Genomic DNA, 12,206 nt, shown 5'->3' with positions numbered 1-12,206 from the left:
TTTGTGGTAATAAAATATTTTATTCCTCAGACAGGCAGCATGTTGCCCACAATGACACGAAATGAAAAATATTGCAGATTAGACAAAAACAATTAGAATTCCAGAACTGCCGCTGTTGTAATTCAATAAAACAGCTATCATTAGCCTTAAGACCCTCACCTGTTTAAAGTGCGTTTTAAAATTACATAAAGTTAAAGCAAATAGTTTAAAAGCAAACATGTCACTGCCCCGTCTTTTCTCACTTTTCCTTACCTTCCATATCTACATTCCTTCTTCTTCTTCCCCTCAAACATCAAACAGTGTTTCAGTGTTTGAAATAAGACATATTTAGACTTAAAAGCAAGGCTAAAGTTTATGACTTAAGCCTCCTAATTCTAAATGCAATATCTCTTTTTTCAGTCTCTAAAACCGAAACTCAACCCATTTTTTCCTCCATTTTGAATATCAGTTCCTCCTGTGTGCTTCGACAGTGAAGAAAAACAAAAACATAAAAAGCTTGAAGACAGAATCAGTCATGGCATCTGTTAATCTTCTAGTTATCTTCTTCTCCTCCCGCCATCTTCTGAATCAAACAAATAACAGAATATATATATTTTTATTCACATTTAAATGTATGTTGCAGTTGATGTCTGCCTCAAAATGAGCAGACAAATAAGTATTGCTCTATGTGACTACATGCAGTGTGTGACATTAATCCTACCTGTTAAACATTAATAATGGGCATCCTTCACTCGTTTATTTTCCCAGGGCTTGTTTTTGCAACACTGTCGTCCCGTCTGCTCTCAAACAGGCTCCTCATACCTGTGATGTTCACATGTCTCAAGTCCTGTAAATAGAAAATGGACAAATGATCACATTTATTTGAAACTTTTGTTTTTTACTTTTTTCAACGCCTTATTTAAAGGATAGTTGAGAGCATCTCACCAACTACAAAGAAAGTCACAGAAAGCAAGTCTGCTCCATATGAACTACATGATTTAAAACACTTCTCATTATCCTTTAAAAAAATAACAACAACAACAAAAAAAAACATATCCATCCCATAAAATTTCCAATGAGTATTTTAGATTCTGAAACAGGGATCAAATGTTTTTAAGTTTCAGTTTTATAAGTTTGATGTTACCAGAAAATATTTAATATATATTCATGCTCAGACAGATATGACACTGTCCCTGTTGGCATAAATACTTTTTTAAACCTAGGACTTAAATTTAGAACTAAAAGTTAAGTCCACCAGGTATCCAATAAAACTCTGAACTAAAGTCTCTAATCACCACAGGGCAAACATCAAAACTCAATAACACAATAAAGTTGCTTTCAGAATAAATATACTATGTCCCCTATGAATAATAAAATATGTAATAATAATAATAATAATAATAATAATAATAATAATAATAATAACAGTAATAATAATAATAATAATAATAATAATAATAATAATAAGAGAAGGAAGTAGAAGAGCCCAATTTTAAAAGCAATAAGGAACATAATTAAATTGGATGGTCAGGACTGTCTTCCATCCCTGAATGCAATTAGTGGGTGCAACTGGACCACTCTTTCTTATATTAACTAAAAATGCAAAACTAATGAATTTATAAGGTTAGCAACAGGATGATCAGATATATCCTGCTCAGAACACAAAATATCTGAAAGAGTACTACTGCCCTCTGGCTGCCAGATGTTACACTTGTATAACAGCTTCTTACATGATGTAGTTTTAGCAGACAAGTAGGAATACAAGCAGCTTACAGTAGGACTTTGTGAAGACCCAGTCTGGTTGGTCTTGCTGAGCCAGCGGTTGATCCGGTCTGACATTCCTGATGTAAAGCTCCTAAACTCCTGATAACGACAGGCGAGGCGTGAAATGATTAGAACATGCTAATGACATCAGCGCAAGCATTGATAGCACATCTGATACAGGACAAAAAGTGGATTGTGAGTAATGAACTAACCTGTCTGGACACTCCCGGGCTGGTGGGGCATGCTGCCGCCTGCTCCTTCTCAAAGATGCCTCTCTTCCTGGACACCTCGTCCAGCAGGAACAGAGTCCTCTGGGTCACATCTGGAGCTCGTGTCACGTCAGTCTTCTACATACATAGAGGAAGCAGTCAAGAAGAAACCATCAGCACAAGAGTAACAAAACGATGGTTACTTTTACAGTTACTCTGCATTGTGTTGCGTTTTAAGGCTAAGTTATAATGTTTTGCTGACCTGTGCAGCCTGAGCCAGTCTCTGCATCTTCTCCTGGATGGACCTGGATGAAATCCTCTGCCTAGAGCTGGACACAACAGAACGCACATATTCACAGCTCCAGCTGTATACACTTACTCTGACTAAAATAATAATAAAATAATGAAAACTTCTAGAAGAAGAACAAAAAAATCATTTAGCTAGAAAAAGAACTTACTTTCTTTGGAAAGATGGTGCTTTTTCTTCATCTTCATTTTGGTCCTGGTCCAAACCCAAGAATAATTAACATTACACAGACTTACAAATATCACACATTTTAGTTTAAATATTTTGATGCTCTGTGATCCATGATTGAAGTCAACATCTGTGATCCTTTTACTCAGCTGATAGTGAAAGAATATCTTCCTGTCCACGGTCCAGTATATCTCACTAAGACATTGGATACCATAAAGCTAAGAATCAAGCGCAGCAAGAATTTGATAATTTATAACTAGGGATGTAACAATTCCAAAGACTCAAGGTACTACAATACCATGATACATAACAACATATTTATTCTGATATTAAAAAATAAAGATAAATGACAACAAAAAAGCCCTTTATTAAATTTCTTGATATAAATATTTTTTTTCCTTTTAACTTAAAGTGCTTCTGCTTTCCTGCTTTAATAAAATAAAATAACGTAAAAGTAGCCAGCCGTGGCAAAAAGCCATGTGCAAAGATTTGGCAAGAACTGTGTTGGAAACGAATGCTTAAATTGTGACTGTATTATTACAAAACAAAACAATGCATCAGTCTGTAGCATAATAAAAATAAAAATATAACAAAATTAACCATTTAATATCACAGTGGATATCGTCACAGTCTGGTAGGGCATTTAGATATTTCTTTATTGAAATATCGCATTATTGGATATATTGTTGCATCCCTATTTATAACTATTTACCAATATTAAATTTTGTTGATTATTTGATTGGTTGACTGTTATTTTACATCAGTAAAGGTAAATTTTCATCTTACTGTGTCGGATTCAAACTTCTTGGAGGCAATCCTCACACTTGCACTACAAGAGAATAATGACAGAAATCAACCTGAGGTAAACAGATATAAAGACACCTAAACAAAGACGAGGATGTTTCCTTACCTCCTCTGCAGCGGCGCATTCTCGTCTTCTTTCTTCCTCATCATCTGTGGACAACCGGGCATATGTGAATGAGTGTTTCCAGAGCAGTCATTCAAACATCAGTAGCTAATGACCAGCAGAGTCACCGCTCTCTTGTGATGTGTTTGGGTGTTAACAAAGCAAGCAGTCAGCAGTAAAATTCTGCTAAATATTGCTTCAGCCATTAGCATAAGCCCGAAGCTTGAGTGTCACAAGCAAATTACCTTGAACTGATAATCTACCAGCTGACGCAAGATTAAATCGTGCTTTAACAGTCAAATAGGCTACAGTTAATGATGACATTCACCAGAGAGGATGTGTGCATGCATGTGTGTGTGTTTACCCTGAATGATACAGTCCTGGAGCTCTGCCTGATGAATGCAGGTTTGGTCGTCTGTTCAAAGTTGCCATGAGGTGAAGAGCCATTCTGAGGTAAAGTAAAATAACTTACAATTTACTGCCACATAGGATCAGATTAAACTATCCTCAGCCAGGTGGACCATGCCTTTAATCCCTCAAAACTGTTTTCTTTGAGCAACTATGGAGCCAATAATTTGTATTTAGTGGCACAGGGGCTGTAACGTCTCTCCTCTTTTGACACTAGAGGGTGCTGTTGCTTTTTTGAACTGATGAGCAGCAGCGTCAGCAATTAGCAAGCACCTTACAGCCATGTGACTAGCAAAACAGGAAGCACAGACAGTTATGTTATAAATTATGTCATCTGACACTGCGTTTGTGTTTTAAAATACCTCCTGCGTATGTCCGTTCTGAACGGGGCTCTGAGCTCCCCGAGAGGACGGACTCTGGCAAGGCGAAGGCCAGTGTTCTCGAGGTGACAGGGGGGCCGTTGGAGAGCGGGGGCTCATGGGAGACGTGCATCCACTGACAGAGGGACTCTTGTCGAGTGAGATGGAGACAGAGCTGCAACAGCAGAAACATGAGTGAACTGAAAGGTCAGTTGAAGATGTGCATGAGAAAGCAGCCAGTGATCCAGCAGCAACTCACAGTAAAGCCACAGAGTATTAAAGTCTTTACTGCGCAATATTCACCAGTCTCCTTCTGAAATATTGTTTTCTACTATCTGTGTTTACCCTTCTAGGGCTAATAAAGTTATTCTACTATGTCCAAACCCTCTTGAACACAACATTTTGATCTTTTTAGAATGACTGGCTTGCAACATCAAGCTCTCTACATGTAGGTAATGTAATGTATGTACACAAACAGAAAACCTCCATATTTTGTTATCCAAACTTTTAAGACGATATGTACCCCAACTGTTTTACCAGCTGATTAATCTGAGGTCTGTCTATGTGAGAGACATTGTGGACAAATTTACCAGCTACAAGCAACTTCCTAAGTCCCAGACCTTTTTAATGAGTAAGCTTGGTAGCCGGTCAGCTGTCTCCATTTCTGTTTCCTGTACTTAGATATGCTATGTGCCTGGCTCATCTGTGTTTAAAAGCAAACCAAATTTTGCATATGGTTGAAAGATATTGCTGGAGGACCTGTAAAAACGGCATATGTAGTCACATCTTAAAGGGACAGTTCACCCGCAAGTCAAAAATACACATTTTTCCTCTGACCTATAGTGCTATTTATCCATCTATATTGTTTTGGTGTAGGTTGCCTGGTTTTGGAGATATCAGCCTTAGAGGTTAACGAGATAACGGAACTAAATGGTACAAGTCCTGTGTTGCTCCAACCACCAAAAAAATATGTTTGAAAAATCCTAAACTAGTGTCTCTTTTCAAAAATCATGACCCGGTTGCTCAAAGTAATCCACAGACTCTGTTGTGAAGAGTTTCATTTAGGAACTGTTTTCTCCCTGCAGTAAAATCTACTGGAACTACTTTAGTGTCTTGTAAGCCCATATAGCCTGGCCACCACGTGGTGTAAGACACATAAATAAATAAAATTAATCAATCAATCAATCAATCAATCAATCACTTTCCTTCTACAAGTGGAAGGAAAACAGTCGGAATATTTTCACATCTAACTCTGTGAATTAAGGACTTATTTCAACCAGACCAGGGTTAGTGATTATTGGAACAGTGGAAAGACTAATCAAGATGATTTTGGTGAGTTTTGATGTAATTTTGTTTCTGGAAAGTCTGAATGAAGTGTGTTTTTGTGATGAATTAACAAGTTAATTTAGCTTATCTAAGTTTAGGAGAGAAACCTGAATTTAGAATTTAGAAGGTCTGTGTTGTGCAAATGTACATAGCATACATACTGCAGTGAACTTGCCGCATACACACATTTCCCAGCTGAAACTTCAGAGAACAAAACACACAAACCTGGATATTTTAGCAACCATTTGACTGATGGGCTGACAGTGGCTAGTTGGAACATTTTACCCAATCCTTGCCCAATCCTAATTTACTAATTAATATAAATATTCAGGTACAGTACCAGTTAAAAGTCTGGACACAGCTCTCATTCAGTGTTTTGAAAGAAATGATTCAGATTAGGCCAACAGTGTGCAAAGCTGTCGTCAAATCAAAAAGTGGCTACTCTGAAGTATATAAAATATCAAAGAGCAAACAGTTTTGCAAACCTGTATGTCAACAACTATGTAGGACCATGGACTGTCCTCTGCAAAGATTTAATGTGAAAAAAATGTTTTCACATTTTTGCTTATTACATAATTCCATATAATTCCCTCTTTCATAGTTTTGATGTCTCCAGTATAAATATACAATGTAGGAAAACAACAAAAATAAAGAAAAAACATTCAATGAGAAGATTCTGTATGTTGAAGTTTCTAAATACTATATTTATTGTAGATCTGAGTAAATGTGTCTCTCATAGACTGTTGTATAAGCATATATGGTTGTCTTCATATGGTTGATTTCTTTTTCTCTTTTTTAAAGCCATTATAATCAGTTTCTTTTGGGAAATATCATGTTTTGGATTTTATTTGACTGTTTAGCTACACTGTTCTTGACTTAAGCTGCACCTTAATTTCTGTGTGTGGAATTAATAACCTTTATCTTATCTTAAAAAATATGTTTGATCTGTATTTGATCCTTTCCGAATGATTAACCTATTAAAAGAACAGCAGACAAACATTGTGCTTGTTAACCTGACAAACTTGCGAGGCGGGTTGGACGGCGGCTTGGGACCAGGGTCTTTGCCCGACGACTCTCCATTTTCGTGCTAACAAAGACACAAAAAAGAGAGACAACATGAGCGCAGAGCATACAAACTTTGGTACAGGCGGCTCACCTCAGACACACCTTACATTACATAACACTGCACAGTTATGGCCTCATTTGGAGGTACACTGAATTAAAGCTGCCTGCAAGTGTAATAAAAGATAAAGTTCAAATTATGACCTTAAGGATACCTTATCAAAGTTTTATGGATGATTTGCATGGTCACTTGACTCACAGGAAGAGTCCTTTAATAAAACAGTAGATGATCCACACAGTGTTTTCCTCAATTTCATCAAATTCTATTATTGATTTTTAGATTCTGATGCTTGTACACACAAAGAAAACATGCCAGAGTTGTTTTTATCTAGCATCATACACACACTATCTCTCTATGTCTGGCTTTGTTGAGTTATTATTGTTGTACAATCTAGAAAATGATTAACATGACTCTCCCTCTGCGTGGGGTAACAGTTAACTGTGATTAACCACACTGCAGGGTGGCACTGTTGGCAGCACTGTGTTATGACTGAGTGAAGTATGAATAGTTTGGATGCAAGTGAAGGTTTCTCTAGTGTTTGTCTACCTGTCTGTCAATGAAGGCAGTTCACCTTGTCATGTTTAGGGTTAGTCAAGCTATCAGCTCTTTGTCGTTCACTCCATCACTTCAGTCCAGACTGAAATTTCTCATCAACTATGGATTGTCATGACATTTTATAAAATTTTGGTTCCCAGGGAATAGATCCTACTCTGAGGATTCCCTGACTTTTCCATTAGCATCACCAGCAGGTCAATGTTTTCATTTCACTTTCATTTCTTCTTAGGAATTTTACTATATGTCTGAGGATCATGTTGATATCCCCTATGGCCTCATCTTACCTTGGAAAAAATATGAAAGGTAGTCAACAGCAAGAAATGTTTCCCACTAACTTTACAACTCAAGAAATTAGCAATTTCTCATCTTTCATCAACACCAATGTAGCCGTCCCTTGTAATGTTATTTGACATGAAGTGTTTTACCTACAAACTCCTGGTCCTTTTATCAGGAGCAAGAATCAATGCTTGTGTGACTACATCCCAGTATGTACACACAGAGGACATCATAGCTTCAGCAGCTAACATTGGAGCAAGTCATACTGTCACTTCCATGACTATTTGCTATGTAGTCTAACATATCTAGTAAAACAGCATATTTCTTGATATGTAAAACTAGTTTTTAAACAGCTTAATTCTCAGTCTCAGTGGCTTCTAGATGCCAGTGTGTTATTACGGATACCACTGCTTTTCTTGGCATGACTTGCCCTACTACCTGCCCTAATTGGCTTGGTGGGATGTTTAGGGTGAGGCATGAGGAGTGAGACTGGTTTAGGTTTGGGTAAGAACACGGGGCTAGTCATGCCAAGAAAATCAGTGGGATCCATAATAACATTACGGACAGTTTTGTCACCCATGTTGCCGTTGCCTAACCACTGTGCTCTCACAGCTCAACCACTTGGACGCCAAGCATACGGTGTACATGACTTCCTGAGTCATAACCACGAGTAGCAAGAAGAGCCAAGGGTCTAAACCTCAAGGGATGTGTAGACTGGGAATCAAACCGGGGACCTCTCCTAGCACAGGCAGCTGCAGGATCCAGTCAGCTGCAGCTGTATTTATGTGTTACATTAGCATGCTGACATTAGCATTTAGCTAAAAGTAGTGTAAGCCTGACAGAGCCACTAGCATGGCTGTAGTCTCTGAGTCATGTAGTCATATGATAAATCCAGTAGTTTTACACAACAAATGACATTTTTTGATTAAATATTTCTTTCACTCTGCTGAAAGTGACTCCGTCTTACTTGTCTGTTTGTGATGCTGCTGATGATGGTGGTGGTGGGACTGTAAGAGGTTGTTTTTGGAGGGGGTTGTGGTTTGGATGTGGCTTTTTCAGAGGGACACACTTTATCCTGGTCGTCATCCAAGTCTCCCAGTAGCTCCACCCTGGCTCCTCCTCTGTCCTTGCAGGACCCTGCTTCATTCTCTCCTGTCTCCTTCTGTTGTCTCAGAGTCTCCACATGCCTCATCCTTCGCTTTTCGTCACGGACGCGCAGCATCTCCACGAAGTCCAGCTGTAGCTGCTCCACACTGAAAGTAAACAGTACACACACACACACATGTGAATGACCTGTGTTTATGATGTATCGTCTCTAGTGAGGGGTGAAAGGGCCTGTCAGTTCTTCAACTGATCAGGTTTCTCTAATGAAAGGCCCTACAGTTCTTGTCTCTCTTTGAAGACGGCTTTCGCTCCAGGTAATCAGCTGGTAGGGTTCTGGCAGCTTTTCATGCTTTCAATGCATAGTGTCAGGTCTTATCTTGTGTTTGAAAAGTATACAGATGACACACTCCCATGGGGCAAACGTGTAATAATCCTCTATCTCAGTTTCTGAAATCCATCCACCAAAAAGGCGCTCCATCAAAGAAGACGGGCTCCTACATAAATGCCTATAGCCCTCCTACACGGTAAACACGGTTTATCATAAACAGCGCACAAAACTTTTAATATGCACACTAAATGATTCAGAGCTGCTCCAACTTGTGCAAGTTGAAAGAACTTAGGTTGAATAATTAGTTTCAAGTCTTGTTTGTGTTTTGTAAAACCAATTGAGCCTTCATAAGTCCCTGCCCCTTTGGAAACTGAAAAGAAAGCCAAATTTTGAAGATGGTTAAAATATTGTGAGGGGACCTCGAAAAGAGACGTGTAGAGACGTCTTTTGCTTAATCTGCATCAACTGTTAAAGGCACGGAGCAAAAAGGGGCAGGAGTGAGGAGGGGTCACTTGAGTTAAGTTAACTGAACTTGAGAAAACTTGATCAATAAGCTATAAGATAAGATAAACAACAACAGAATCCATCACACTGACAAACATTACAAACAAATCTGATTTTCTTTTACAGTCCCTCAGCTTGAACAGTCATGTTTCATGTAAAAAGAAAAAAAAAAACCTTACAGCTGCTCCTGTTGGAGTTAGTTCAGCATTGGCACGAAGACAATATGTAAAACTGCTCCCAATGAATTTATTAACTTTTAAGTATAAGGGGGTAGGGGCTGAATTCAATACTATGAGAGCTGTTAATGACCATGCATCGCAATGTTTTCATTATTGTGAAAACAAACAACCATGACTCATCTTAAATGTATAACATAATTATAAGAATTACTACACAGCAAGTTTTCATCATACTTGTTTCTTCAAAGCTTCTCAGGAGTCTGATAATATGCTGCATTGTTTTGGCTTATTTTTACAAAACTGTGTGTAAAAGAAAACACAGGTAAATGCTACAGTTTTATTTTATGACAGCAAAACAGTTTTGTGCTCAGCATTGCGCTTGTTGTGTTGTGTTTTCCTTATGTTAAGTGAGCGTAATTTTTTATTGAACAAGAAACTGCACTTGTCTACACTACATGTCATATGAACATGAGCACATTTTAGTTCGTATAGTTCGTATAATTTAGTTTATATACACAATGCATGTGTTGTTAATTGATCTTTAACTAACTAGGCTATATCGGCTTTATAAATTCTAGTAAAATTATAACTCAAATATCGAAACTTGTTGACTTAACATAATGCCTATGTTTGTGTCAAGTTAACAAAGTTTATTTTGTCAGTCCTAAGCATTTGTGTGTAGACAGGAAACAAAGAGAAGAACGAAGATGGACAGCATGAAACAGAGAGACAGAAGAAGAATGAGACAGTAAAAAGTGTGTAAACAAGCAGAGGGAAGAAGAGCAGATCACACCTACAGCAACAGAATCATGTTCAGACAGTATATAGATCAAGCTTTGGCAAGAACAGAAGAAAAAATCGTGAGAAAAACCTGCTGAGCCCCTGGGACATTTCAGTCGTGGAGTCTGTCCCAAAGGCGCTGTCACTGGTGGGAGTGTCTCTGGGTGTTTGGCTGAAGTCAGCATCGGGGTCAGCAGTGCTGCTGGAGCCCCTTACCTTCCTCCTCTTCTCCCTCTCTACCTCCTCCTCATCCTCCATTGTCCACTGGCGGGCCAAGCTGATGTCAGAGAGACATGGACGTGAAACAGAAAATTAAACAAAGGCAAAGACAGCGTCCAAAGCTCAGCATGAACGCCAAACTTTATTTAAATCTACAGAAACTAATCGAGATAACTGCTTGTTTGGGTTGTTGAAAAGGAGATTACTGTTATAACGGATACACAGAACCTGCTTTACTAGTTTATCAACTGTTCATGAGCAGAGTTCGTTGCTTGTCTCTGCAACTTTAAATCAACTATCCAGGTCTAGTTTAAAAATGTAGTGTAAAACTACACCTGCAACGATTAATCAACTAATCGATAAATCAGTTGAAAGAAAGTTAGTTACCAACTATTTTGACAATCATTTCAGTTATTGTTCAAGCAAAAAAATTAAACTTTTGCTGGTTTCAGGTTCTTAAATGTCAGAATTTGCTGCTTATAACTGAATATCTTTGGGTTGTTGGCAAAACGAGATATTTGAAGACGTGATCTTGGGCTTTGGGAAACACTGATAAACATTTTCACCAAACAACAAATCAATTAATCATCATTATAACAATGACAATCATAATAACAACATGTTAGTCAGCAATGAAAATAACTGACATTTGCAGCCCTGGTATGTTGATTGGAAAAGAGAAGCAATTTGAAGACGTAACTTTTGAAATTTTAAAGAGCATTTGATTAATACGGAAAACTATCTGCAGATTTTCCATACTGAAAATTATCAGTAGTTGCAGCCCTATATAAAACACAGCATTTATCAGTCTAATTGTGCAGCAAGGGTAAAATGTTTCCTCTCTATAGACACATATATTCATGGGTAAAATGGCACAAATTTTCCAGCTATCTCCAGATTTTAAATCTGAAAAGAGCCAGCTGTGACTTTAGAGCACATTACTGAAGTATTGCAGCAAAGGTCTGTAATAACAACAACGATGATGATAATAATGACATGAAAGAAGACAGAAAACAGGTTTGTTTGCTTGTGACATTACTTTCTGTTGTAGGCCTCGCCATTATTCCTCTTCTTTTGTTAATTGAACTGGTATGATTGTTTGTTCATACATAATTAAAAAAAAAAACTTTCCTGAGGGTACTGTGGACTCACCAGGCAGCTGACTAAATAAATGATACACTCATTCTTATTCCAGATAGGCTGCGAGACTTAAGTCACAGAGCTGCTTTTCTTCTTGTTCAGAGAATATAGAAGTCCATAACATCTGCTATCAAACGGCAGCAGCTGCAGGTGGTGCTCTCCACCCCGGGTGTCATTTTCTCCTGATATAATCTTACCTGGACAAAGCCGACCAATTCTTCCGGCTGATGGACATGTTGGACGGATAAATGTAAAGTTTCCAGGTGTCTTTCAGGAAATAGTTGAGCAAAAAAAAAAAGTCGACTGGCTGACTGACTGGCACTGTGAGGGCGGCAGGCAGATTAGAGTCAGCGCTTCACAAAGCAGTCCACCTTTACCCCGGTGCAGCTCACTGAGGAGTCACGTGACCACAGAGGTAACATACCCACCTGAGAGAGAGAGAGAGAGAGAGAGAGAGAGAGAGAGAGAGAGAGAGAGAGAGAGAGAGAGATTCTCCATGTATGGTGGGAAATGTGGCAGTTATGATAGCAGGGACGCTTCTTTGGTCATGACACGCTGCTGTGAAACAAGT

At 38.3% G+C, this 12,206-nt stretch overlaps 1 protein-coding gene across 1 annotated transcript; it reads right to left on the bottom strand.

The window, feature by feature from the left end:
- Window positions 1-12,032, bottom strand: lad1 (ladinin). The gene is made up of 14 exons (XM_084721122.1): window positions 11,833-12,032; window positions 10,368-10,553; window positions 8,349-8,634; window positions 6,441-6,514; window positions 4,105-4,276; window positions 3,699-3,782; window positions 3,338-3,381; window positions 3,214-3,256; window positions 2,411-2,454; window positions 2,215-2,281; window positions 1,956-2,090; window positions 1,753-1,842; window positions 701-826; window positions 1-562 (listed from the first exon to the last, which is right to left on the bottom strand). Exons 1-13 carry the CDS (start codon window positions 11,868-11,870, stop codon window positions 728-730), a joined length of 1,362 nt encoding a protein of 453 aa, XP_084577248.1. The 5' UTR covers window positions 11,871-12,032; the 3' UTR covers window positions 1-562; window positions 701-727.
- Window positions 12,033-12,206: the final 174 nt, after the last annotated feature.

Source organism: Lutjanus erythropterus, chromosome 6, assembly GCF_056507025.1.
Source record: "Lutjanus erythropterus isolate fLutEry1 chromosome 6, fLutEry1.hap2, whole genome shotgun sequence".
In the NCBI taxonomy this organism is placed as follows: domain Eukaryota; kingdom Metazoa; phylum Chordata; class Actinopteri; order Lutjaniformes; family Lutjanidae; genus Lutjanus; species Lutjanus erythropterus.
This window is presented reverse-complemented; position numbering and strand designations above follow the sequence as displayed.

Coding starts and splice junctions, on each gene's coding strand:
- lad1 (XM_084721122.1), bottom strand. CDS start 11,870: ATGTCCATCAGCCGGAAGAATTGGTCGGCTTTGTCCAG. Junction 8,635..10,367: donor ATGTCCCAGGGGCTCAGCAG/GTTTTTCTCACG, acceptor GTTTACTTTCAG/TGTGGAGCAGCTACAGCTGG. Junction 827..1,752: donor GGTCTTCACAAAGTCCTACT/GTAAGCTGCTTG, acceptor TTCTATTTACAG/GACTTGAGACATGTGAACAT.